At 35.4% G+C, this 27,262-nt stretch overlaps 3 protein-coding genes and 1 long non-coding RNA gene across 19 annotated transcripts; 2 read left to right on the top strand and 2 right to left on the bottom strand.

The window, feature by feature from the left end:
- Positions 1 to 912: 912 nt before the first annotated feature.
- On the bottom strand, positions 913 to 10,106 carry LOC149386331 (uncharacterized). 16 transcript variants are annotated; one of them, XR_016301307.1, is made up of 18 exons: positions 9,591 to 10,106; positions 9,252 to 9,530; positions 9,067 to 9,149; positions 8,665 to 8,707; positions 7,399 to 8,600; positions 7,282 to 7,328; positions 6,739 to 6,822; positions 6,026 to 6,349; positions 5,442 to 5,916; positions 4,776 to 4,834; positions 4,519 to 4,614; positions 4,250 to 4,385; positions 3,804 to 3,863; positions 3,555 to 3,705; positions 3,063 to 3,389; positions 2,907 to 2,979; positions 2,711 to 2,746; positions 913 to 2,472 (listed from the first exon to the last, which is right to left on the bottom strand). XR_016301307.1 is itself a non-coding variant. In XM_089625959.1 (3 exons), exons 1-3 carry the CDS (start codon positions 4,641 to 4,643, stop codon positions 3,785 to 3,787), a joined length of 303 nt encoding a protein of 100 aa, XP_089482085.1. In that variant the 5' UTR covers positions 4,644 to 4,760; the 3' UTR covers positions 3,749 to 3,784. The 16 variants fall into 16 exon arrangements, 1 of the variants encoding a protein (XP_089482085.1); XR_016301306.1 differs by having other exon boundaries at positions 2,907 to 3,389; XR_016301305.1 differs by having other exon boundaries at positions 2,711 to 2,979.
- Positions 10,107 to 15,166: 5,060 nt separating this feature from the next.
- On the bottom strand, positions 15,167 to 16,851 carry LOC149386330 (uncharacterized). The gene is made up of 3 exons (XR_016301394.1): positions 16,239 to 16,851; positions 15,608 to 15,824; positions 15,167 to 15,508 (listed from the first exon to the last, which is right to left on the bottom strand). It is a non-coding gene; the product is annotated as an uncharacterized LOC149386330 (long non-coding RNA).
- Positions 16,852 to 17,299: 448 nt separating this feature from the next.
- Positions 17,300 to 20,616, top strand: LOC149386329 (Carbohydrate-binding X8 domain superfamily protein). Its single transcript, XM_089626661.1, has 4 exons — positions 17,300 to 17,611; positions 18,525 to 18,839; positions 19,711 to 19,741; positions 19,849 to 20,616. The coding sequence occupies exons 1-4, from the start codon at positions 17,551 to 17,553 to the stop codon at positions 19,949 to 19,951; spliced, it is 510 nt and encodes a 169-aa protein (XP_089482787.1). The 5' UTR covers positions 17,300 to 17,550; the 3' UTR covers positions 19,952 to 20,616.
- A 2,998-nt stretch (positions 20,617 to 23,614) lies between these two features.
- Positions 23,615 to 24,556, top strand: PSAK (photosystem I subunit K). Its single transcript, XM_089627570.1, has 3 exons — positions 23,615 to 23,850; positions 24,029 to 24,109; positions 24,198 to 24,556. The coding sequence occupies exons 1-3, from the start codon at positions 23,767 to 23,769 to the stop codon at positions 24,423 to 24,425; spliced, it is 393 nt and encodes a 130-aa protein (XP_089483696.1). The 5' UTR covers positions 23,615 to 23,766; the 3' UTR covers positions 24,426 to 24,556.
- The last annotated feature ends 2,706 nt before the right edge of the window (positions 24,557 to 27,262 follow it).

Below are 27,262 nucleotides of genomic sequence, written 5' to 3'. Positions count from 1 at the left end.
ATGGTTAACGTAAATCACAAACATCAATTAGGGAATGAAGTTTAAAACTTTAAATCATTGCTGTCACATTTGGTTTCTAATCATATGATTCGTAGATAAAGGTGTATATATATTTGTATAATCTAGCAGCCGGATAGCTATAACAAAATTATATTTATCACCATTTAAAAAATAAAAATAAAAATCTCTACTACCACAATGTGACCACACTACAAGCTCTGCTCTGCTCCGATACTTTTATCATTAACGACTTATAATTGAATTTGACCTATTTTTTCTCTACAAAATTGATTTTGTTCTACGAATATAACCTGTGCAAATAGCAACTCAGAAAACTCAAGTTGATACTATTTAGTTAAAAAAAAAAAAAAAAAAAAAAATTGAGATCCTCATGCTTTGATCCCGCATTGTAGTTATGACAAAAAAAAACCTCGAGATATTTCATACACTGAGTTAATAATGAGTCAAAAACGATATTCATATTGGCGCATAAACACAGCCGAAAATAGCTGAGAAGTGAGAACCACCGCAAAACCTACCGGACTACCAACCCAGCCACGGTGATCATGAACGACTTGTTCTTTTTTTTCCGTCTAGGAATCAGGTTATGTTATATGTATAATACTATGCAGATTAGCAGCTCAAAATTATCACAGTACTATTTATATTTATTTTAAAAAAAAATGAGATCACCTTGTTAACGATCCCACATCATTCCAATGAAGGAACTTAATAAACTTTGTAGGATTATTAGTTACTCTAATTGTCAATGACTCAATTGACTTTGAGATAAACCTCGTGTATTACACGTCTCAATAAGAGAAAATATTGGTGAAGCAAAATGATGTTTCATGCATGATTTTGCCAAAGTTAAAAAAAAAAACAAAAAAAAAAAAAACAAAACAAAACTGGACCACACATATTCTCAGTATCTCTTTAGTACCTAGTTCTTTCTCAGAAGCATAGTAGAGACAATATTAAGTCTAACTTATGTAATTACATCCGGAACCAAGCAAATGCTTACTAAAAACCTCAACAATATGATTATTAGGATGAACATAACAAAATCAACTTAGTCCAGTAGTAAAATTCTGTCAAGAAAAATACACGTTTTTTCAATGTGCTATATGTAAGAAAATGCACAAAATATGTTAGTATGGGAAGATTAAAGTTAGATATACCCTTTCTGACCGAGACACTCCTAACAAAACCATAAAATCTAACTATCAGTCCCGATTAAGAAAACACGGCGTACTCTAAACACGAAATTAAGTTGGAAAAATAAGCTGTCTGATAGCATAAGTACAACAATAATGAACTAAATTTATTTCTAAACTTTCTGAGCAAAAAAGAAAATTTATTTCTACAAATCTACAATCACTGAACTTCAAAGACGAATGAAGAATTGCTGATAATAAATGAGTGAATGAAGGTGGCCGAATATTGAAAAGTTAGCCAGGACACGAGAGAGCAATAATTAAACGCAGATATTGATGCCTTGAAAGTGGCATATCAGCAATTTCAGAAGACTAATAACAGGACAAAGTTAAAAAGGGTTTTGAACAAGCAGTATTCAAACAAAACTACAAGATCATATAAAAAAGATAATCTTGCAAAAACAACGCTTCGACATATACACTTAATATGGCTGTGAGAGTAGAGCACAGGATACTATGGCACTGAAAAGAGAGAATTTTCTAAGCCAACGACAAACAAGTCATTACAACCTTGTTAATTAGCGATTGTACTTCAGTTATAGCAGTCACAATCATTGCGACCACCTTGGAATAGAGCTCCAATAGCTATTGAATTTTCCCAAAAAAGAATAAATGTAAGAGATAACAAAATGACAAATAATGTCGGCGCGGAGTCAAAAGAAGTAAAACTATAAAGAAAATGCTTAGAAAGAACTAGTTATTGTAGCAAAACATATAAACTTAACTTGCATACTCAAGAAACATGTTCGTCATTGAGTAGGCATATCTGAAGCTACAGGGCACAAACAGGTGATGCAAACCACAAATCGCCAAATAATTAGAGTTAGTAAAATGGCAAGTACTTGGTAAGACCACTAACAAAAATAAAGAATCTGAAGCAAAACACAAAACAAAATGAGAAGAGGGTCTCACAGACTGCATACATACATATCGTAGGACCACACAACGTGTGAGAGAACAAAAATGAACAAATGCAAGTGTATTACCTGATATAGAGCCCATGGAAATGCGAATGAAATACAGACGGTTCATGAGCGGTGGAATCATCAGCAAGACAAGGCATGAAACCAGAATCAGCATATGGAGCGAGTGCGTTCGGATGAAAGACATTCATCTTTATTTTATTTGGACAACATCACACGGGAAAAAAAAAAAAAAAAGAAAAAAAAAAAAGAAAGATGTCTCGAATCCAAAACCTGCTGACACAACTCACAGACAGCAGAAACAATAGTTGCAAGGAGAGAAATCGAGATACCTGCGCATCGATGAAAAAGCAGCAAATAGTTTTAGAAAAATTCAGACAAAAAAACAACTCAGATCTTCAAAATTCTCCAATTGAGCAATATGAATTCAGTTCCATTTATACTTGGTTCATATCCATTAATACAAACACTAGTATATATCCATCAATAGACACTATAAAACCAACAATAGTATAAACATGAACGTATGTCTGTGGGACTGATCAGAGGAGAGGTAACAGCATATTATACCTCAACAAAAGATGTCGACTGTCTCCAGAAACACAACTAAAAGATGAGAGAATTTCGGCATCCAGAGTATCCCAATCATGCAAAACAAAAAGGCCATTGATTGAAAGACATTCAAATTTATTTTTCCATACCAGACCACATTCAGATTCTTTTAAAAACGACCAGAAACGCAAGTCAAGCAAAGAAAAATTAAGACCTAACTGGATGTATAACTCTGCAATGCTTAACCTCTCGGCGAGGTCAATAACATTAGCCCTACAAAAAATAGTCTGAATAATACACTAATAAAAAAACGGAAACATCAATTTTATATATCCTTAAATCGCCAAAAACCAATCAATCGAACGCATACCAGAACTTTTCTTGTTGACATGGGGACTCGAGAAATTTCCGCTGCCTTGATAATTCGTGTTTCAGATCGTACGAAGGACACCTTTTCCCAGGGATTAGACCCTCCCACTCCAGGAATTATTCTCCAGTCAGGATATCGGCAAATCACAGCGCTGCTTTTATCATATAGATAGATATAGACACATATAATGATCCAAATGACTCCATCAAACTGAGAAGTATATTACATAAGAAAGATAGAGTAGAGAGCACAACAAACATTATAAAAGAAAGTGAAGTATCTGATTTCCTAGAAGCATGTTCACTCGTCGTCTATAGACCTTCTTGGCTGATGTTGGCAACCCATTAGACCATAATGACAGACGATATTAAAAAAAAAAAATTAGCTCACACCTTTTAACCATTGATAAAATAAAATAAAAATAAAATAAAATAGTTTCTTAAAAAATAGATTATATGTACGCCGTAACAAAAGGAAACGAGAGAAACTTACTTATGAATTTTATTCGAGACTCATCATTGGTATGCTCTTTGCCTTTTGAGCGATGAACGTGGAAGTGAAAAGAATAAATATTGAGCTTCACAGCCCAAAAAGAGATAATTGTGCATTGACATGTCATGCCTTGGAGCACCAGAGTGTACTTCTGAAAAGATAAAAGCCAAAGGAAATACAATTCAAATTTACATGTTTTTTTCAATTGAAAGGGAAATATATGAACAGAATTAAGAGAAGGTCAACAACCAAACAACTTGGTATCTGCCAGGGTCTGGCTTTCCCACCACCACCTCTAGTTCATCTTTTCTAAACACAATGTTGACAGAAAGAAAGAAAAAAAATCATTCAAAAAAAGTTCCTGGGAATTTTTCTGGCATTAAAGAGTTTAGAAACAAGCAAACTAGTGAGTAACAACTGGACTGGAGTTGAAGAGAACAAGAAAATAAATTTAAAGATTCAAATTGTTCTATACGAAATAGGATAAAAAGTAATCCATTCTCAATAATTAGAAGAAGCCTAGTAAAGAATTTCTTTAAAAACTCCAGTATTTTTCCCTTGAAGCTCCAAGCACCCTCGAATTTAATTAGTCTTAAAAAAAGCAGTCCAAACAATAAGCAATAAGAATAAATAAATATAAAAAATAGATGCGTCTCATCAAATTGTAAACCGCACAAAACATACCAAACACATACCTAAATCTTTGTGAGCATATGGTTCCTTTTGTTGTCTGAAAGAAATAAGGCGGCTTCAACGGTGGAACTAGGCATGGTGAAACACCTCGGACCATGAAACCTTGCCTGCACCTTGAACTAGATGCTGGTTTCGGATCTGAAGAGAGGGCATAGATAATCAGGAAAAGAGGACATTGATTATTCCCAAAATTGGCGATGGTACGGAAATTAACTGCCGTGTAAAGGAAAGCCATTGGCTATGGCTTGGGAAAATCGTGTAAGAAACTTACAGCACAAGAAAGGAGAATAAAAGGAAAACAGATAAACCTCCTATTCCTTCAAACGTTTCGGAAGCAATCTTCGCTTTCTTCTTCCCATTTTGGTCCCTGCCAAACTGTTTGATGATCCTCCTCATTTCGAAAATAGACAGTAACTTGGGCCTTCAACCCATATAACACTTTCGTAGGCAAAAAAATTTGTTCTTATTTTTTTTTTTTTACTAAAAAAGAAACAGTAAGATATTATTAATAAATGGAGGGAGATATACATCGAAGGAAAGTTGCGTTTTGGCCAAAAATCAGACCGGACGCAAACAAACACGCAAACCTGAAAAGAGGACACAAAAAAACCACCACCAGCACAACCAAAAAAATATTAGATTATTAGGCTGACAGCGACACACTAGATTTCCAAGTATTTGGGGGGGGCTCGACTTTATCAATTTTTTGTCTGAGTCAGTTTAGATGATAAAAAAAAGGGATTAAAAAAAAATTACATGATAAATTAACTATAATCTTCTTAATTATCCTACTTTCTTAACAAAATTTCATTTTTTATTTCTACTATTTTTTGTTTAGTAACAGATTGAGTAATTAAAACAAATTCTAAAAACTGATTTTAAATTTTATGGTTTACCCTCTTTAGATTGTATTTCCAAATTTTATTATATTTGACTCTGCACATACATTGAATCTGTGATAGAAATCTTCGTTGCTGAAGACATAAGCACAAGAATAAGAAAAATTGTTTCTACAAAATCTCCAGTCATGGACAACGCACAGGTGGTTGAACACCTAGACGCTCTCTTAAACAAATTTGCAGCAAATTACATTATACAGAAGACAAGAGATTAGAACTAGGCAGAAAAAATGCATAATAGCAAGTTGAAAAGAAAAAAAATTTTATACAGAAACGGGATAGAATGACTTCATACCCACTCTATGACGAGTCTCCCATCTCGCAACCAACGACGCCAAAATCATCACACTCCGACAAAAAGTCTAATATATTGAGACCCTGCTGAGATTATGAGTGATGACAGACTTCTGACCGAGACTACTGGAGCATGATGATCAGTGTACTGAGAAAATTTAGAAGAACATTATTCTTTCACTTGAAAAGGAAATAGGAAAAAACAGAAGATTAAAAATCAGCTGGAGAAAATTCTTCTAAAATTTTAAAAATATCAACCGAAGATTAATTCAAGGAAAAGAGAAGAAAAAAAAAATAGATATCATTCAGATTGATCTATTGAAAACCACGTTCCGAATCATCTAATCCCCACCAAAAAAGCAGCATGAGAAGAAGTAATCAATCTCCAGTAATTACATAAAGCCCCTAAGGAGTTGCCGCAAAAGCCCCACTATTCTTTCCCTTGAACCTCCCTACACCCCTGAACTTTATTAGACCTAAGAAAGAAGAGTATAAATGATATAAAAAAATAAAAATAAAAATAAAAATAAAAAAATTAAATGCATCTCATCGAATCGTAAACCAACAAACCAAACCAACCAATACCTATAGCTTTGTGGGCTTGTGGTTCATCTTGCTGACGCCCTCCGCAGGAAGAAATAGGGTGGCTTTTGAGAAATTTCTTATGCCTTGATTTAGATTAAAGTTTCAGATCTTATGAGGGTCTCGGACTTCTTCTCTGACGACCGGATAAAAATGAGGGCCGGTGATGAAAAGTTGACTGTGTTGCAACGGTAGGCCATTGGGCAAGGCTAGGGCTATTCACTGCAATAGAACGATCTGCCTGAACTGAATCCACGATTGCACGACGTCCATAATTCCAACTTCTCAATATGCTATGTCAAATCTCTAAGCAACATATTGAAGTTCCTGCAACAAGAACATCTCTTACCTCAATCTGAAAACACACACACACACACACACACACACATATATATATATATATATATATATATATATATGTTGAGAGGACTTTTTGGACCATATCACGTTCTTTCACCATATAATACCTACATACATGTGTCAGTGTTCATCTATCTATCTACTCTCTACCCCCGAACTATTACATACATGCATACCTCATACCTATATACTTTCTACCCTCGAACCATTTACATAAATACAGACCACACCGGCGTGGCTTGGCCAACAGAAAATGTCAACAACCTTTGCCTCTGATCTAAAACAACTCCTGGAAAGGGATAATACACAACAATTCGGTATAAACTCGAGTAATTGAAAAAGAAGAGACAAAGCACCTTGGTTTTTGGACAAGTACATTGTCCGGACTGAAGAGCCCAGAAATGGATGTGGTGTACCATATGGAATTTTACAAGGAATTCCTGCAACAGAAACATAATTAATTAGCTACACCGGTGTGTCAAAAAATAAGGCAAAGACTTCCCTACTGCCTATGGTGTAGGTACTGGAAAATCAAACTCTGAACTTGGAATGAACAACATATCTTCAGACACAGAAAGGGATATATCAATGTGTGTGCGTATTGGCTATACGTGATATTCATGTTTGTATGTGATTTGATATATTAATACTCTTTTTTTATCAGAACTGTGTCATTTTCTGCTAGTGAGTAACAAATTTAAAATAATGAAAGGACCTGTAACTGAATATATCTCATCCACTTTAAATAAATAGACCTATTAAATGTATAGCTAGATAACAGACAGTCAGAACCACACATAGAAAGAAAAAAATTAGCAAAAAAAAATTTATGAATTTCAACAAATTTTCTAAACAATTTAGTATAAGTTCAAGTAAATTAAAAAGAAGAGACAAACTACCTTGGTTTTTGGACAAGTACATTGTCCTGACTGAATGTATGTAACTCCTGCAACAGAAACATAATTAATTAGCTACACTAGTGTGTCAAAAAACAAGGAAAAGACTTATGTACCGACCATGGTGTAGGTACCGGAAAATCAATTACTGAACTTTGAACGAAGATAGCAACATATCTACAAACACAGAAAGGGATATATTCAATGTATGTGCGTATTGACAATATGTGATCTTCATGTTTGTATGTGATTTGATATATCAAAACTCTATGTTATCAGAACTGTCATTTATAGACCTATTAAATGTATAACCACTCCCTTTTTTATTGCAAAAAAAAAAAAAAAAATTGAGATAACAGCGAATCAGAACCACGAATAGAAAAAAAAAGATCATGATTTAGCAAAAATAATTTACGAAATTCAACAAAAATTCTAAACAAACAAAGACAAGGTTTAGAACTGATTATTGGGAAATTCTTGGCATTCAAACAAATTAAAAGAGTAAAGAGTATAGAGATCAAGAAACCACTTTGGAGAAGAAACTTGAGAGCGGCGTGGCGAAAGAAACCAAACGTCTTAGCATCGTTGTTGCAAAGGTAAATTATCAAGGAAAGAAGAAAGACCAAAATACCAACAAGAAAAAGTGTACCAACAATTTACAAGTTCGATACGGCCAATTCAGATATCTCAAAAACTTTCTCCCATTCTCCCCTTATTATCTTATTCTATATTAAATCTGGCTTACACAACTCATAGAGAAACATGAAGCCACAAGGGAAAGAAACTTATGACTCGGTATATGAACGACATAACCCTGCTCACTCTCCATGTAAAAAAAAGTGTTCTCAGCAATTTCCACACACCTTTAAGCCATTAATAAATAAAAATTGTTTTATTATTTTTTTTTTTTAAAAAAGGTATAGGCACGAAATGAAAATAACGGGAATGAGAGAAACTCTGACACTTGAAAATTATATTCCCAGCCCATCCTCTCTGCTCTTCACCTTTTAAGCAATGCACATTGACATCTCGTGATTTAAGTTTCGTCATTGCTATACTCTCTACCTTCGAACCCTTTACATACATATATACATACCACACCGGCGTGGCTTGGCCAACAGCAAATGTCAACAACCTTCCCTCTGATCTCAAGTTCTCAACCAACTCCTGGGAGGAGATAATAGACCAACAACCACTACGTATAAGTTCAAGTAAATGAAAAATAAGGGACAGACCACCTTGGTTTTTGGACTAGTACATTGTCCTGGCTCAAGAACTCGGAAGTGGATGTGGTGTACCATATAGAATTTTAAAAGGAATACCTGCACCAGAAACATGATTAATTAGCTACAGTAGTGTGTCAAAACAAGGCAAAGATTTACGTACCAACTATAGTGTAGCTACCGGGGTAATGAAGATAGAAACATATCTACACACAGAAAGAGATATATCAATGTGTGTATGATTTAATATTCCCTATCTCTATATCATCAAAACTGTGTCATTTTCTGCTAGTGAGTAACAAATTTAAAATAATAAAAGGACCTGTAACAGAATGTATCTCATCCACTTCATATTTTAAAAATCTATTATATATAACTAAGATTGAGATAACAGCAAATCATAAGCCAAACAGCAAGAATAATCTTGATATTTTGACAACAAAAAAAAATATGAATTTCAACAAATTTTCTAAAAAGAACAGACACCCGATTTAGAACTGAGCATTAGGAAATTCTTTAACATTCAAGCAAATTAAAAGAGTGAAGAGTAGAGGGATCAAGAAACCACTTAGGAGTAGAAACTCGAGAGCGCCGTGGCAAAAGAAACCAAACGTCTTAGCATCATTGTTGCAACCGTATACACAGCCTCTGCAAAATAAGAGCATCCACGAAGAAGAAAAGAAACTCAAACACAGCAATATCCATTTTCGGAATAACGATGTGAATAGAAGGGAATTAATTTTTTTATACCTATTTTAGGGCTCGCTCCGACCGTAATTGAAATCATTCGCCTTAATTAAGCAAAAACCAAAAACAGGGCAAAAGGAAAGAAAAGGGTCTCTCTTCTCCACCCGACCCACGCTCTTGCCGGTTAACTGTCACTCCATCGCGGTTCTCTTGGCGTCACCGTCACTCGCGCGAACTTCTGAGAGGGGGCGGCGCTATCGATCGGCCGCGAGACCCCGGCGACGGCGTCACGGCTTCCAGGAGAGTGCGACGGCGGGCCGACGGTGGAGCCGAAAAGAAACCCTAAAAAAAACAGAGTTAGAGACGGGACGGGGTTTTCGTTTGGCTTTCTAGGGTTTTTACCGAAATTCTCGTTCTTGGATGGACGCGACGGGACTTGTTTCTTTCTACAGCAGCGAATATCGCTCTCCGCCCGCGCTTTTAACCCGATCACCGCCGCAGAGTTCTCCGGCGTCTCCTTCCCCGGAAGAAGCTCTCCGATCCAGTCAGCCGGAGGGGTTGAGACCTGGTGGCGCGACTTGGCCTCCGAGCACGGAGGACCGAGAGATCTTCAAGACGATGTCGGCGCTGACGATCGGCGACGGCGTCGGGGCGAGGCAAAGACGGACTCGCTGGGAGCGAACGAGCTGAGACGGCTATTTCATCCAAACCCTAAATCGCCATACGAACTGAAAAGAGAGAATAGAAGAAGAAAGAAAATGCGTATGAAGATATCAAACCCTAGATCGGAGAAGAAAGGAAACGCGCCGAGAGAGAGAGAGAAGTGAAGAAGAAAGTCCCGCGCATGAATATATAGTGAAAATTTTGACGACAATTAGCTGAGCTGGTTTAACAGCTGTCCAACGGATATAAAAATCTCGCCATAAACTCTTAACCGTTGCAAATCTTTTTTTATACAACCTCTTTCCTAGCTTGTTTCCTATTTTGTTTCACATAAATCAATTACTATATAAAATCTAATGAAATTGCTTCGCCTCCAAGTTGCAACCTTTGCACAGTCATTGTAATCCCTAGTCTGACTATGCATTTATTTCGGTGATTAAATTGTGGACTCGATGTACGTCTAATCTGTTCGTTGTCCTATTGCTCTTCTGTGTTACTGTTAACCAATTATTCAATCTTCACACACCTTCATTTCTTTGCTTGAGTTTATTTAATATAGCAATTTTGCCTTTGTTTTTGTGGTTAGCTATTGGATATTTGCATAAAATAAAGGGCAGTGTAGCGAAATAACCAAAATGAAACTATAAAATTTGTTTTTAGCCTATGTTTCACAACTTTTAGGGAAATAGCCAACAGATTTATGTGGCAATAATTAAGGTCTGATTTACCCTTATTTATTAACAAATTCGTCACTTTCTCTCTCTTACTTTTTTCCTACACTTTTTTTTTTACATAAAAACTTTAAAAAACCATATATATCTCATATGAACTCGAAATTGAGTGATTCCAAATCCTACGGATTCGTGACGCCGAGATCTTCAAAAATAGATCCATTGTGTTTGATGAAAAATCATGTTTAATACTATAGATGTAGAAAAATCACATTACTGCCTTAAATATGAAAATAACTTGAAATTTTTGAAATTATCAAAAAAATAAATGGAAACGTAATTATGATGCATTAAACATAATTTTTCATCAAACACAATGAGTCTATTTTTGAAGATCTCGACGCCACGAATTTGTAGGATCTGAAATCACTCAATTTCGAGTTCGTATGAGAAAGATACAAATTTTTGAAGTTTTGATGCAAAAAAAATTATTTGAAAAAAAATAGGAGAGAGAAAGTGACGAATTTGTTAATAAATAAGGGCAAATTAGATCTTAATTATTGCCACATAAGCCATTTGGCTATATCCCTAAAAATTGTCAAACATAGGCTAGATCCAAAATCACATGTTTAAAGTGGCCTAGTTACTTACAAATCTCTAAAATAAATAAGTTTAGGAAAAATGATTTTTATTAGTGGACGCTGATGTGAGAGAAATGGCGGTGCCACATATCAGATAAATCTCACTTGTATTAGTGTATCAACGATCAGCGCAACGTTCACTGTATCATAACTCATAATTAAAAAAATCATTATCATATTTATGCTATTGACAGCTGACATTTTACATTATTGCGTATTTTTAAGTACGTTGTGCTCTTAAATCATTGATAACTTTGTTTAATTGGTCGTTTTATCCGTATATGATTTTGCTATAAATATTTCAAAGAGGTTGGAATTTTGTTTGACCATTTTCAACTATACGGACTTTTTTAGTGGTCTAATAACAGTCAAAGACCCAATACTTCAACGATATTAATAATAGACTTTCATGATTTCTTTACCCTTAATAATTAAATATATAAAATATAAAAATACATGCTAAGTCGATTATGACCGAAAAATAACGCTAAGTCGACAACGCATGCAGCGCCATGATGATAGATCTTTTTTAAGGTAATGACGCGGACAACTGAATGGTGAAGATAAATGTTTTAAAAAAAAATTGAGTTTTTGATATGGTTATGTTGATTGCAAACCATTATTTAAGTTTTTATCGTAAGTATTTAAGTTTCTATTGAAACTTAGTTTAGGGTTTTGAAACTTTTTAACTAACCAATTTTTTGGCTCTTTCAAAGTTGGAGCTGAAAACAAGACAATGAAAAGGCACCTAAATTTACTACTGACTTGGTCTTCGCTCAAGTTACCATTGAAGTTATAATTTATATTGTGTATATGAAACATAATTTGTTTACAATTTATAATGTGTGTTATGAATTTATCGTGTGTGCTTTAAATTTATTAGTTATTATGTGTTTGAATTTTGGAAATTATTACGTTTGTTTGAATTTTGAAACTTATTAATTTATACAACATTATTTTCATCGGCCACCGTAATTTTTGCTTGTCACCGCAATTTTCAGAGACACATTTGTTTCGCAATTTATCATAAGGTAATTAGATCAGTAGCTCAATAGTTCATTTTCTTTTTAAAAATTAACTCAAATTTCATTTTATTACAAAAATATCAACTAAACCTGCAGCAAATTATTAACTAAACAGTAAATTTAAACATATATACGGAGATATATACATACCTAAACTATCCTCCAATGAGATTCGGGAAAGAAGAGGTTTTGAGGTAACAATCCAAGTCACACATTGGAAGAATAAGTAAAGATTGTCTTAGATATAAGTGTTCCACCAACTTCATTAGTATGAAGCTTTTTGGGAAGTAATCCAAAAACAAAATGATGCGGGTTTAGGCTCAAAGCGGACAATAAACAAATACTTAATTTTAAAAAATATTTCTCTCTTTCTCACCTCTCGTTCTGTCGCATTAGAAAAATACGTTTTTCTTTATACTTTATATACAAATACTTAAATTTCACACCACTTAAATCTACGAACTAATGAGCATCAAAATGCGCATATGGGCCCTCTTAGTTCACACACACATATATATATATATATATATATATATATATATATATATATATATATATATAACATAGATAATAAAGAGAACTTTTCTCCTCACTTTCATCCACAGGTCGCCACGTGATTTCGTCAGGCTGCGACACGTGGCGGCTTTAAAATATATTTTTAAAATATATATAACATAGATAATAAAGAGAAATTTTTTAAAATATATTTTTACCATATTGTATAACATATATAATATATGAATCAAGGAATAAAATGTCGCCGAATTTCCAGGAAATTCGCCTGGAAATTCCATTTCGGTGGTTCAACGGCCGGCGACAAGCTTTTGTGTCGTTTTCCCGTTTTATGTCGTTGGAAAATCGGGGAAACGACATGCCGTTTCCATTGTAAACGACCGGTTGATTTCGTTTAGCTTGTAGTTTAAAACCTGTATATATTCCACGAATGTCGACGAATTTCCAGAGAAAAGAAGAAAAAAAACGACTTAGATTCAACGAAGAAGAAGGTGAAGACACCGGCGAATTTCCCAGACAATCGACGAAATTCCTTTAAATCGTCTCGTCTCAGTTCAAATTCCACAAATAATCGGCGAATTTCCGGAGAAAACGGCGGAGATTAACGATTTTCGTCGTCCTCGGAGAAGCGACAAAAAGCTTTTGGACGCCGGCGAGAGTCCTCGGAGATGAGACTGAAGAGTGAGAGAAATGGGAGCTCTGGTCTTGGTTGCGTTGCTTTCCAGTTTTTTTTTTGTTTAAGCGGCGTTGTCCTTGATGCGTGACTTGCATCTGGAGAAGGACTTGAGTATTACTGCCCTAGTGGGCTGGGCTGAATGAAAACGTGGGCTAAATATTTTTGCCCAAATGAACTAAATGAAAAAGAAAAAGTGGGCTATTAATGAACTTATTAACTTCATAAGTGTACTCTTTTATTTTAAAGGTATAACAATCTTCATTGGTTTGAACGTTCAATGAATGTATTAACTCTATTGCTCCACTTCTTATATAAAATATTTACGTACACACCAATATCATTATGAACTTGATAACTTTTTTTTACAAAAAAATAAACTATACATACACGTAAATAAATAAAACTAAAAAAACTACAAATATGTGTCGGGTAGAAATATATTTATATACACATATTTATATATATATATATATATATATTTATATAATATGTGTATTGGCCACATTATTTCCGTTCGGTTTTCCGTCGGCACGTCGAATTTCCATGAAAATCGGCATTTGAAAACGGCATTTTACTTGCCCATTTCCACAATTTTTCCGTTGGAAATTCCATCGGCATGACGAATTTCCGTAAATCAGGAGGCTCGAAACGGCAACGAAAACGGCATTTTTTTCCTTGATATGAATCAATATTAGTAAACCTAATTATCAATATATTTTGTATAATTTTTGTTGTGTATATTATAATAAGAATTACTAATATTATACTATATTACATCAATAACATACATTATTTTGAGTATATGTTATTATATATATATATATATATATTCTTGGAAAAACTATGTGGTATTAATATTACACGTAGATTTTATAATGTTATTGTTTGATATATAATACAATTTTGCAATTTAACATAACAATATATATTATTAATATAAATATAGGAAACTTTTCTTACTTTCTATTTCTCTATATTTTTTTAAAACTTCTATTATCAAAATTTAACTTCACTTTTTATTTACCTAAATTTTGTTTGTCCATAATACTTATAAGAAATATGATAGATAGGAAAACATGCAATATTTTGAAAAACTTTGAATCATAAAAGAGTTTTTTTTTCTATATTTTGTTACTTTTTAAAAATCATTGACAACGATTTTGCTAAATTTAATTTAATAAAATTAAAAGTCTTCAACTTACTCTATTTTCCTTATTTTTATTCTTCACTTTTTATTTAAAAACAATAATAATTTTGTTAACTCACGCGTTGCACATTGTTGAAACTAGTATATATATATATATATATATATATATATATATATATATATATATATATATATAAATCCACCTTTTTTAGACAAATTGTTTCGTTGAAGTATAATTTTATTGTCAATTTTATATCAAGCCACACACGCAACTCTAAGTGTTGATCTATTTGTTGTCATTAACAAACTTCTACGATGATCATATTGTCTACTAATTTTGTTTAAACTTTAAACCATTTTATTTTATTTTAAATAAACCACTTTAAACTATGTTTATTTAGTAGCTCAATATGTGTGTGTATATATATATATATATATATATATTAATATAGATTTATATAATGTCTATTATTTATTACATATTAGTTATAGTCGTGCGGACGTAATACAAACAAATTAGTAATACTAAATAGAATTAATGACATTTTTGGCCCCTCGTCTTTGAACTCTTTAACACCTTGGTCCCTGATGAAAAAAGTCTGCAGTCTTGGCCCATTATGATCAGACAATTTTCATATTTGGTACTTCTGTTAAAAAAACCGTCAAAACAGATGAAAAATGGATCATGTGCGTATCACGTGCCTTTTAAATGAGGACAAAATCGTAATTTAATAATAAATTAAAAAACAAATCATATTACAATTAAAAGTAATAAAATAAAAATAAATAAAAATAAAATCTTCTTTCTCTTTTTCTTCAGTCACGAAATAAAAATATAGAAGGGGAAAAAAAAACTCTACATAAAAAATAAAATAAAAATAAAAAAAGCCTTGAAGTCAGAAAATCCATTTTCACATACACATCATCAACCTCCATATTTTGTCACATCTCTGTCTCCGACAATCAGTACCTATTTCCATGAATCTGCATTGAAGAAGAACCAACAAGAACAGAGCAATTCAGAAACAAACAAACAAAAGTCATAAATAAAACGTAATCATAATGAATAATAAGAATACTGACATCAAAGGCAACGAGAGATCTGCAATAGTTGGCATTGGTGAGAACAGTGCTAGTGGACCCACACTCGCTGTCCATGAGTGACACCGTTGACCGGTCGAGCCTCACCATTGACCGGTCGAGCCTCACCGTTGACCCACACTCGCTTCACGAACCACAATCTCCTCCGGAGACACGCTCGGGAACAACTCCGCCGCCACTTGGCTTGCCCTGCAAATTCCTACACCCACAACAAAATTCCAGATTCACCTTAAAATTGTAACACCAAGCTTCCATTTTTATTTTATTTTCATTAACTTACAGCTCACAGTTAGTGTATCTGGTTCATTGTCATACACTAATATTTCATACACTCAACTATTCAGATCAGTGACGGAGCCACTATAGGCCCAGGGGGGGCTTAAGCCCCCCCTCAAAATTTTTTTTTTTGCATTTTTTGCCCTTTTTTTAAAAAACTTACTTAAAAATTTATACTTTTAGCCCAATTTTTATAAAATTTTTACAATCAAGCCCCCCCTGAAATTTTTTTTTCAAATTAGCCCCCCCTGGTTTGCTTGTCTGGCTCCGTCACTGATTCAGATATTGCAAACTGTAACACCAAGCTTCCATTTTTATTTTATTTTCGTAAACTTACTGCTGACAGTTTGTGCGCCTCGACGTAAACCACCACTCTGCGCGACTTGACAGGACTCCGACTCGAGCCTTGTGCGCCTCGACGTAAACCACCACTCCGAGCCCGGCCTCCAGACCGGCCTCCACGCTCCGCCTCAGATCCGCCACGTCAGCTCGAGCTTCGCGGCGAGATCGACGATCAGGCTCTGGATCGGGTGATGATCGGCGACGACGATCGCGGCGTTGTTTCTCCGGCGGAGGAGGACGTCGAGGACGAGGTCGATTTCGCGAGGCGATGAGTTCGTGCTCAGAAGAAGATCTCGTTCTCTCACTCCGCTTACGCCGCCGCCGCCACCGCCACCGCCGTCTGCGCCCTCTCTTGATCTCCATCCGCGAAGAGCTTCTCCTCTGGAAAGTCCCGTTCCCCGTCCCCGCCGCGCCGACGATCGAAAAGTCCCAAATTGAATCCCCAGCCCTAACCCTAACCCTAGACGAGAAGAAGGAGAAGGAGAGATCGTGTTTTCTGACGGCATTTCGTCCGCCGGCGAGAGGAGAGGACTACACGATCCTCCAAGCTCTGCTCAGCGTGGACATGCTCAGGTAAAGAAGAAAAAAGAAGAATAAGGAAGAAGAAGGAAGAAAAGGAACGGGATTACATAATTACCCTCAACAATTCGCACACGTGCAAGTCACGTGACGAGAGTATCCGTCAATTTTGACAGAATAATTAACAAAAGTACCAAATATAAAAATTGCCTGATCATAATGGACCAAGACTGCAGGTTTTTTTCATCAGGTACCAAGGTGTTAAAGATGCCATAAACGAAGGGCCAAAAATGTCATTAATTCTACTAAATAATACGTTAGCTAAAAAAATTGTTTATATTAAAATACAAAAAACGAAATGAGATGGCGAGTTTCAAAATAGCGCGATAATTTGACGGAGAAAAAAATCGAGAAATTGCGACATATAAAACAAATATAAAGAGAACAAAAACAAAACTGAATATATATAAAGAAACTGTGACAAAGTGATCTTTCAGCTTCTTCACCATACAACCCTGCCTTGAACTCTAAAAAAAAAGAAAAAAGAAAAGACACATTATTACCCTTGAAGGAACTTCAGATTCCTGAAAACGCAAGCTCTTTCTTTTTTCCGTTTATATAAACATCATTAGTGACTTGTCTCTCTCTAGAAAGAGTGCAAAAAGAAGGAGATATCATTAAGTTTATTGCTCAGAGCTAAGTGAAGCTGTGTTATTTTGGCGCTAAACATATAGCTCGTTTAAAGGCATTTCTTTTCTTTGCCAGTAGTTCGGGGGAGTCAAAAGAAAATGAGAAAGGAGTACATTCTATGTTTTTTGCACTGTCTTTTGTTGATGAAATACTACCTGGGTATCTCTCTCTCTCTCTTTCTCTCTCTCTCTCTCTCTCTATATATATATATACATATAGTTTTTGTTATCGTATTTTTACATAATGAACTCTTGTTGTGTGCATTTTATTTAAAGTGGACAATTTTTTTTTGTGAATGTTCATAGAACCTATAACTTCAGGGAATAGAGATTCTTTTCTTTTTTGCTATGTCTATTTGTGTGTGTTAATCTGTTTGATTGCTGTGTACAGATCTTTAATTACTAAAAAGAAAAAAAAAATATATATATATATATATAGATCTTTAGTTATTAGGTGAAATACTATTAGTTGCTCATTAGGATCTTTTGTATACCTAGAAAAAGGAGAGATTTCCTTCAAGCGGAACTTTAGTCATGCTCGGTCTTGTGGATAATTAAATGAAAACAAGCACAATTTTTTTTTTTTTTAAATACTTGGCCAGTCTTCTTTACATTGTTAAGTTGGGTTTCAGCAAAAAAAAAAAAAAAAAAAAAAAAAAAAAAAAAAACCCCACAAAATGAAATGCGTAGGAATATTAATCGACTTGTTGATTCATTTGGTCGTACATGACATGCATGGAGTATAATGTCTCCATGGTACTTGTGTTTAGCTGAAAGTTTTTATTTATTTATTTTAATTTTTTTTCGTTTAACTATAGACATTCCCATTGGTAATTAGAAATTAAAGTTAAACCACACTTTACTTGCTAATTACTCAATTGGTTCTAAATGCTAATTGAAAACCCAAACTTAACATTCTGGCTTCTTCACACGTTAGGCATCACAAAAGTACAACACCCCACAAAAAAAAAAAAAAAAAATAAAAAAAATAATTGTGTCATAATGACTACCTTAAATGGCTCATAATTATTTATTATGACTAATTCCTTATTATTTGTTAAATGTTTGATTAGTGAGGTCGGAAGAGGCGGCGATTCCGGTGACGACGCTTTCGCCGCCGGAGGGAAACACGACGTTTCTGGGGGGCACGACGTGGTGCGTGGCCCACGCGGGGGTGGCCCAAATCGACCTTCAGAACGCGCTGGACTGGGCGTGTGGGCTCGGATCGGCTGATTGCCGGCCCATCCAAGACGGTGGGCCGTGTTTCCAGCCCAACAACCTCGTGGCCCACGCCTCCTTCGCCTTCAACAACTACTACCAGCAGAACGGCAACTCCGACGTCGCATGCAACTTCGGCGGCACCGCCATTTTGACCAAACACGACCCGAGTACGTGATTCGATCGTACCTCTTTTACAGATCGTTAATTATGGGGTACCCTAGCTACAGTGACGGATCTAGAAAAACTTATCGGGGGGGCAAATTTGAAAAAAAATCGGGGGGGGGGGGGGCAATTTGAAAAAAATAAATCTCAAGTGGGGCTAATTTGTAAATTTTTTGGGCAATTTTTTAAAAAATGGGCTAAAAATGTCAAAAAAAATAAAATTGAGGGGGGGTCACATGGCCCTATGTAGATGCGTCGCTGCCTAGCTATATATATTCGGTTTGAAATGAACTTATAATCGATCTTCAGATTATTGATTATAAGTTCGTAACCCTAGTTTAGATTTATTAATTATTTGATTTCTGTTAGTAAGAAGGGATTTTGAACTAAGAAATAGGTTATAGAAGCTAAAAAAAAAAAAAAAAAAAAAAAGAGTTTCCTTAGCAATTTGTTAGAGCTAAATACCCGATCGAAAGTGTGAAAATAATAGATTTGCGAAATAGTTTATGTTTGTCTTAAATTTGTGAAATAGTAGTTAAAATATACAATTATCAGGTTTCAAAAAAAAAAAATGACCATGTGGTCCGAAAATGATTAATTACTTATATAAGTCATCGAAAAATTTAATCATAGTATTAAAAAAAAATGAAAACTTAATTTTAATTTTTACTACTTTGCTAATCAATAAGTTCTAAGCGGCTATCTTTCAATAAATTAAAGAGTAGTCATTTGCTGATTTATTTCAGATATTGAAAAAATAAACGCTGTCATCAAAATTAGATGATTCCAATTATAAATCTTTGTATAAATAAAAAAGGGTAAAATGAGAAAAGAGTTCGTTTCTGATAATAGAAGCTCGTTCTCGTGGTGTTACAGGTTATGAAAAATGCATGTTCTCGTCGCCAGGGTAAGTGTCAATTAACAAGTTTTGAATATAATGTTTTGTACTAGCGAACAACATAATAATCAAAGTAATTGATATCGTTTATTTTATTTGTATTTTTTTTTTCATAGATCTGTGCACTCTTTGGCAACACGACGGTTCAAGCACTTTGCAAGCTCTAATATGTGGAACGGACTTGGTTGGATTCTTCTGCTTTTGTATTTGGGAAGGTGAGAAAAAGATAATAATATGAAAATTGGTACTAGGTTTTGTTAAGTTATCCCTGTCTTTATTGTTGGGTTAGGAATCTTAAGTATAGCCATGCAAATCTATCTTTTGTCATCATTTCCTCATTTTGTGTTATTATTATCGATGCCTTTGCTCTTTATCTCACCTTTTGTCTCCTCGATCTAGTGTTACCTTTAAGTTCGTATTAATATATATGATTACTAAAACAATTGTCTCTTAGACTTATTTTGGTGCAAAATTTGTTTTAAATAGTGTTGATGTTTGGAATGCATTTTATTACCTATATGCTGTATAATCCTCGTTTAATTGATCATTAAATTCGGATTAATTTTCGATTGCCAAGAGCTAGTGGAAAGGAAAAGACAAAAGTATTTGATATTCTCGTATGCGGAGATTTTGAGATTTCCGGCGAGAAATTGTTGACTTGACGATACAGAAGAAATCTAGGGGGGTGTGGCCCACCGTAGTACCTTTGTGGATTATCTTTGTCCTTTGACTCTTTTCTTTTATAGCCTTCCTCTTTACACCCCAAATTACCCTTTTTACCCCCCTTAAAAGAGGGTAATCATGTCAATTATGTGAAGTGAAGTGAACAACTACCAAAGAAATGAGAAAAGGCCTTTACGAGGTTGGTTTGTTGTAAGCAAAAAGAACAAAGAAGAAGAATAAAACATTCTTTCATTATTCTTTTCATTGTCAATTGCGGCTTTGCTAATACTACGTGTGTGAATAATGAATTTGTTTATAAGAAATTGATCTTTGATTAGTAGACCAAAGTGTCCGGATTTAACTTTAATTACTCGGCCAAAAGAGTGGGAAGCCAGTGATGATGATGGCAAATCTGGGCAGAGTGAGTAAATGCTTGAGGATTTTCAAATCACAAGAAGATTATGTTTACAGGGCAAATCAAATCATGCAGAGAGTGAGAGTTGCTTTTTCAGTCGCTTTTTGCTTATTATAAAGAGCGAGAGCGACGTACACACCTACAAGAAAGTGTTACATTTTGGTAAAAGTATATTAAATTTCAATAAATAAAAAAATTTCTTTCTCGTCTAGTCGGTCTTTGGTCACCCTGGCTCTGATTCACTACAGCAATTATGCTACCGAGTACTGACAGAACAAGAGGAATCCAACCTCAAACCCTAATATCTGATATAAATAAAAACAATTCATTTGTATTGCTCCCATTTACCATTTTAGCTACCATCTTAATTGTAATTAATTCTATAATTTATACTAAAACTGAAATATGAAAATCTCATAGCGCTTGAATTTTTTTAATTATATTTCATGTATGTGCTCCAAAGTAAACAAAGAGACTTCGTATGGCATTGTTTTTCCATCATGAACAAACGAAAATCTTAGTATTAAAAAGAAAAAAAATCATGTTATTGACCCAAAGCCGATGAACGCTAGTCCATAGATAAAATCACTAACCCAAGGATGTCTCAAAACTTATCTTAAATCCATCAAAAAGGGTCCAAGGCCAAGTATCCAAGACAACGTGTCAGCCAGTCAAATTCGGACCTCAATGTCCATGACAAAGTATGCACCAACCTTGTTGTGCGGTGACACCATTCCCAGCAACCGGCCCTTCACGACATCTCCACAACATATATCCTCGCGACAACCCTTGCACATGATGTCACACACACGGAAAATATGAATAAGTGAAGTCTGCGAAACGACACTCTTTGTCACCGAGCACCTCCGCGTTGTGATGTGCCCACAGGCCATAACCTAATATCAGGGCCGGCCCAAACTCATCGGGAACTCTAGGGGATTCAATATTTTGGGGCCCTATAATACTACTAAAAATTTAAATTTTCAGGGGAAAAAATGTAAATTTTTTAGAAAATGGGCCAAAAGTGTAAATTTTTAAGGTAAAAAAATATAAATTTTCTTAAAAATAGGCAAAAAGTATAAAATAATTTTTTTTGGGGCCCGGCCCAATTGGGGGCTCAAGTCACAAGCTTTGTCCGCCTTAGGTCAGGGCCGGCCCTGCCTAATATCCCTCCTTGTCGCGATGAGCACACGAGCCAAATCCCATGCCTCGCGCCGAGGAGCTCACGACATGAGCATGTGTGGCATCTGAATCCCTGGCCAAGTAACACGCGACCAAGTCTTTGCCCTTTACTCCGTCGAGACCACGAGCCAAATATCATGGCCTCCAAGTCGTGGCGTCTATGTTGTGAACACTTATCCAAGTAGCGTCGCAATCTCTCCCATCGGCGCTAGTCCACCTCGGCCATGAAGCTCATTGCCTAAAACACCAAGACTTGTCCAATCTTCCTTCTTGTATGCTCAAAATACAAGCATATTCCTTGCTTGCATTCCTTCGCAAGTGTCGCCAATCCCCAAAGGAGGCTAAACACCCAACTTTGCCTCTCGTAGGCCCTAGTTTCCTCCAAGTCATTCAAGCCTCGTATATCCATTATCATACAAATTTCAAGTAAGCTCTCTAAATTTGGAGAAACTTTTCATATCTCCATCTCACTTTCTCTCACTAAATACGATTTTTCTTTGTACTCTAGACATGAGACTTAGACCCCACCTCACTTACTATTACCAATCATCTAATACAAATCTGGTCAAAATCCATTATCATACACATTTTAGGTGAGTTCTCTAAATTTGGAGAAACTTTCTATATCTCCATCTCACTTTCTCTCACTAAACACAATTTTTCTTTGTAATCTAGACACGAGATTTAGACCACACCTCGCTTGCTATATTACCAATCGTCTAATACAAATATGGTCAAAATCCATTATCATACAAATTTTAAGTTGGTTCTCTAAACTTGGAGAAATTTTATAATATCTCTAAGTCTCTATCTCTCACTAATACACAATTTTTCTTTGTCGTCTAGACACGAGACATAGACCCCACCTCACTTGCAAATACCAATCATCTAATACAGATCCGGTAGAATTGTATTGTACTAATTAAAGTATGATTTGAAACTTCTTTACAAAAGATATGACACTCTAAAGAGTATTACACAACCAACTTTTACTCTCCATTTATCTTTCTTTTTTTTTTCATCAAACATTTGGAGATGATATAAAACTAGAAAGACTAGTTCCAAATGTGTTGGTTTTTTACTGCCATTAATGGTAATAATAAGAGTTACACAAATATATTTTTCGAAAATACTGATTATCTAAATATCTCAATTTGTAAAAGCTTTCACAAATATCTCTTTATATATTTCAGACGATTTTGTCCTTATTTTAAATAAAACTGTAAACAATAAAGAAAAAGTTAAATGAAAAATCTAAACAGTAGCAAAATAAGTGAAGCAAAACCATAATTAAAAAAAAAAATATGATTTAGAACAATAGAAAAATGATCTGAAAATTAAAAATGGGGTATCTATGAAAGGTTTAAAAATGTGAAGTGCTCTTAGAATTACAATCGAGATATTTGTAGAATTTCTTCGAATAAATTATATCATAGGCCCGTTATGGTCCAAGCCCAGATGATATCGACTAAGCCCACTAAAGAAATCACATCCAAATAAAAAATTTATCAACCCACCCGAAAACCTTATCCAGTTGTGCAAATCCAATGGGGAAGTGCCACATAAGCAACAAGTATCCGAGTGTATCCAAATCTAACACCCTGAAGCCACAAATTAGTCATGTGGCTGTTGTGCCGATTTGCTCACTCACTACCTTATAATCATTTACACTCTAAAAATTATTTGCCATTTTTTCTTCTTCTTCACATTCAATCAATCGGAGATCAAACGAGGGAAAGAGAGACCAGAACTCAAATTGTAAGAACATCAACAAATGGCAAGCACAGTAGCCACGTCACTCCCTCAATTCAATGGGCTTAAACCCCAACAGTTCACTTCTACTCCCTTAAGAAGCATGGTAAATATTATTATTTTGCAAGATTATTATAACTATTTTATCAATGTAAGTATCTTATGACAAAAATAACTCAAGTATTGTTTACATTACACGTTAAGTAAGAACATTATATTTATATATCCAATTTATTATGATTATGTCTAGTTTTTATTATTTTAATTAATTTATTTATATATAGGCAGTTGTGCAGCCGATGAGGCGTAAGGGCCAAAGCGCTCTCGGAGCTCGCTGCGATTTCATTGGCTCTTCGACGAACTTGGTAGGCTTCTAATAATGTGACTTTTATGTCCTAATTATAATTAATTGACTAAATAAATTGGGGATTTATCGTGTATGGTTGTGTGTAGATCATGGTGGCAAGCACGACCCTGATGTTGTTCGCAGGTCGGTTCGGGCTCGCTCCGTCGGCGAATAGGAAGGCGACAGCTGGGTTGAAGCTTGAAGCGAGGGACTCTGGGCTTCAAACTGGCGACCCAGCCGGGTTCACTCTCGCTGACACGTTGGCATGTGGCACTGTGGGCCACATCATTGGTGTTGGTGTTGTTCTTGGCCTCAAGAACACCGGTGCACTGTGAACTCAACCGCACTTGATTTCTATCTCCCACCGATACTAAATGCCTTATTTTTCTTTTCTTTTTTTTTTTTTTTGTATAAAACTTATTCTCTTTATCTACTGTGTCTTATGCTACGCCGTTTTGTTCTTTTATCTCCAAAACGTGGTATGATATCAAATCAGGGAAATGTTTTACATCACTAGTCACTGCTTTGAACTACTCACTTAAGTGTTGACACGTGGACAGTTTACATCAGTATTCACTACTTTGAACTACTCACTCAAGTGTTGACACGTGGACAGATTTGTCTACGTGTCAACAGTTGAGTTGATAGTTCAAAGTAGTGATTAGTGCCAAATAGCATTGCTCTATCAATCAAGTATAAAATAGATATGCGAGCTAACGATCAAATGGACTACGTGAGAAATTAGACTAAAATATCAAAATAAAATAGATATACGAGCTAACGATTAAATGGACTACATGAAAATTTAGACCAAAAACAAAATATCGAAAATTTAATTAAGAGATTAGATATTATCGGTGATTAATTAAAACTTCGCTCTTAAAGTTTTAATTCAGAACGTAGAAATTGGTGTTTTAACAATTAGTACAATGGTTACATGTAGGGATATTTCAGATATGATTTATTTTAAAATGAGTGCATAAAATATACAGATTTTATACATATTGTTTCAAACTTTCAATGCATGATAAACTTTAAATCAGAATGGATATAACACTAGGACTCTAGGAGCACTGTTTCGTCGTACAATCCAATGACTTTTCGAGTTTGGGATAATTTTATTGTTGATTGATAAATAGATTCAAGTAGCCGAAGTCCATCCTCCAAACAAAAAAAAAACGTTGTTAATCTTTATAAACAAATTTATACAAGTGCACCTTATACACATTTTGCCTCGACTTGAAGATACTCGTGACATCAAAAAACTTTGATACGAAATAAATAAACATGAAAATTATATCAAAAACTATAAAATGGCACTTAATCGAAGAGTGAATATCGAAAACGACATAAAGATAGAGGACTTTGCCTGCAGTTAAACTATTGCAAATACAATGCATGCAGTCAAAATCATAATTCTAGCCTACGTGAAATCGCACATTTACATGGCTTAACCTTTTTCACTAGCAAATATGTAGCCAAATCTTTCTTATCAATGCTCTTTCGAGTCTCTGTCTCGCTCGTCTTGTCACAAATGCCTAGGACTGATCTTCATCGTTGTTGCAAACGTTTTAAACCTCATCTATAAGCCATCCCCATCACGAAGATGTTGTCAACAATCACACGAAAAAAACTCACTTCGATGTGCCCTCTCACTACGAGGATAAGCCCACTCATCATCGAGCTTATAGACACAAAAAGGTTTAACCATGACATCATTATAAATACGATCGTAATTGATTTTTCAATAGCATTTTTAATTTTGAATAATTTAAAGACTAAAATCAAAGTCGCAAAATATTTTCAAGCATAGAATAAAAAAAAAGAACATCCCATAGTCATACCCTCAATTATTATTATTATTTTTTTATCTTGTGTTACAACATCCCTTATATCTATTGATGTTACAAATACATATCTTAATCAACATTTTAAATATTTTTTATGTCTTGGTTGATCAAGCTAAGCATAATTATAGCAATTAAAATCAGGGAAACAAAATTTTCATTTGATTTTTGCTTGCTAATTAACCAAAGTAAGTGTTGACATCACTACTACAAATTAGCATATTAGGTGCGGAAGGGTATTAGGTGCGACATGTCGCACCTAAATGTCGCACCTAAGAACATATTAGGTGCGACATGTCGCACCAGATAGTCTTCCAAGCGCCTAAAATTTTCGCTGATGATTATGGCTATCCGGTGCGACTTTTTCGCACCTGATATGAAATTGTCGCATCGGATACTATTGGGTGCGACATATGTCGCACCGAATAACATTGGGTGCGACTCGTGTCGCACCTAATGGGTTAAAAAATTTAAAACGGTCAGAAATTCCCCCCAAAAATTTTTGGTTCTTGAATTTCACATTAGGTGCGACATGTCGCACCTAATAGTCATATTGGGTGCGACATGTCGCACCTAATGTCGCACCTAATAGTTTAGGGTATTTTAAATACCGAGCGTCTTCTTTCTCTCGCCTAAACTGTGCGCCTCTCTCTATCTAACACTCTCTCTCTATCTATCTATCTTCCTCCGCCGCCGCCGTGACCTCCCCCCGCCGCCGTGACCTCCCCGCGCCGCCCGGACCAAGGTACGTCTCTCTATCTCTCTCTCTATCTATCTATCTCTCTCTCGATCTCTCTATCTATCTCTCTTTCTCTCTTATTCTCTGACTCTCCGACTTGCAGGTCCCCCGCGCCGCCCGTGACCACCTCAGCTCAGCCCGGTCTTCCCCGCCGCCCGTGAGCACCTCAGCTCAGCCCGGTCGTCCCCCGCCGCCCGTGACCTCCCCGCGCCGCCCGTGACCTCCCCGCCGCCCGTGCGTCTCTCTGCCGCCGTGACCTCCCCGGCACCGTGACGTACGTCTCTCTCTCTCTCTCTCTCTCGCTCTCAATTCTGAGTTTGGAATTGATTTGGCCGAATCTGTGTGTTCTAGGGTTTGAAGGTTTTTTTTTGCTTTTGGCAGGAAAATAGGTGCGACTTTAGGTGCGACATGTCGCACCTGAAAGTGTCGCACCTAAAGGTGTACTTATTAGGTGCGACATGTCGCACCCGATACCTTCTGCGACGGGTTATCCGGTGCGACGCGGTCGCACCTAATGTCGCACCTAATAAACTTTTAGGTGCGACATTCGAAGCATTAGGTGCGACATTCGTCGCACCGGATAACG

Source organism: Urtica dioica, chromosome 9 (assembly GCF_054948205.1).
Source record: "Urtica dioica subsp. dioica isolate 48M chromosome 9, U.dioica_male_clone48M_v1_H2, whole genome shotgun sequence".
NCBI classification, from domain to species: domain Eukaryota; kingdom Viridiplantae; phylum Streptophyta; class Magnoliopsida; order Rosales; family Urticaceae; genus Urtica; species Urtica dioica.
The sequence above is the reverse complement of the archived record's forward strand: the minus strand, read 5'-3'. Positions and strand labels throughout refer to the sequence as shown.

What these genes read in the sequence shown, in the direction of transcription:
- LOC149386331 (XM_089625959.1), bottom strand. Translation starts at nt 4,643, where the DNA reads ATGAGGAGGATCATCAAACAGTTTGGCAGGGACCAAAATGGGAAGAAG. An exon ending in AACGTTTGAAGGAATAGGAG is followed by an intron (nt 4,386 to 4,555) that starts GTTTATCTGTTT and finishes CCCTCTCTTCAG; the next exon opens with ATCCGAAACCAGCATCTAGT. An exon ending in ATATGCTCACAAAGATTTAG is followed by an intron (nt 3,864 to 4,249) that starts GTATGTGTTTGG and finishes CATTGTGTTTAG; the next exon opens with AAAAGATGAACTAGAGGTGG.
- LOC149386329 (XM_089626661.1), top strand. Translation starts at nt 17,551, where the DNA reads ATGAGAAAGGAGTACATTCTATGTTTTTTGCACTGTCTTTTGTTGATG. An exon ending in GTTGATGAAATACTACCTGG is followed by an intron (nt 17,612 to 18,524) that starts GTATCTCTCTCT and finishes ATGTTTGATTAG; the next exon opens with TGAGGTCGGAAGAGGCGGCG. An exon ending in TGCATGTTCTCGTCGCCAGG is followed by an intron (nt 19,742 to 19,848) that starts GTAAGTGTCAAT and finishes TTTTTTTCATAG; the next exon opens with ATCTGTGCACTCTTTGGCAA.
- PSAK (XM_089627570.1), top strand. Translation starts at nt 23,767, where the DNA reads ATGGCAAGCACAGTAGCCACGTCACTCCCTCAATTCAATGGGCTTAAA. An exon ending in CTACTCCCTTAAGAAGCATG is followed by an intron (nt 23,851 to 24,028) that starts GTAAATATTATT and finishes ATTTATATATAG; the next exon opens with GCAGTTGTGCAGCCGATGAG. An exon ending in TTGGCTCTTCGACGAACTTG is followed by an intron (nt 24,110 to 24,197) that starts GTAGGCTTCTAA and finishes GGTTGTGTGTAG; the next exon opens with ATCATGGTGGCAAGCACGAC.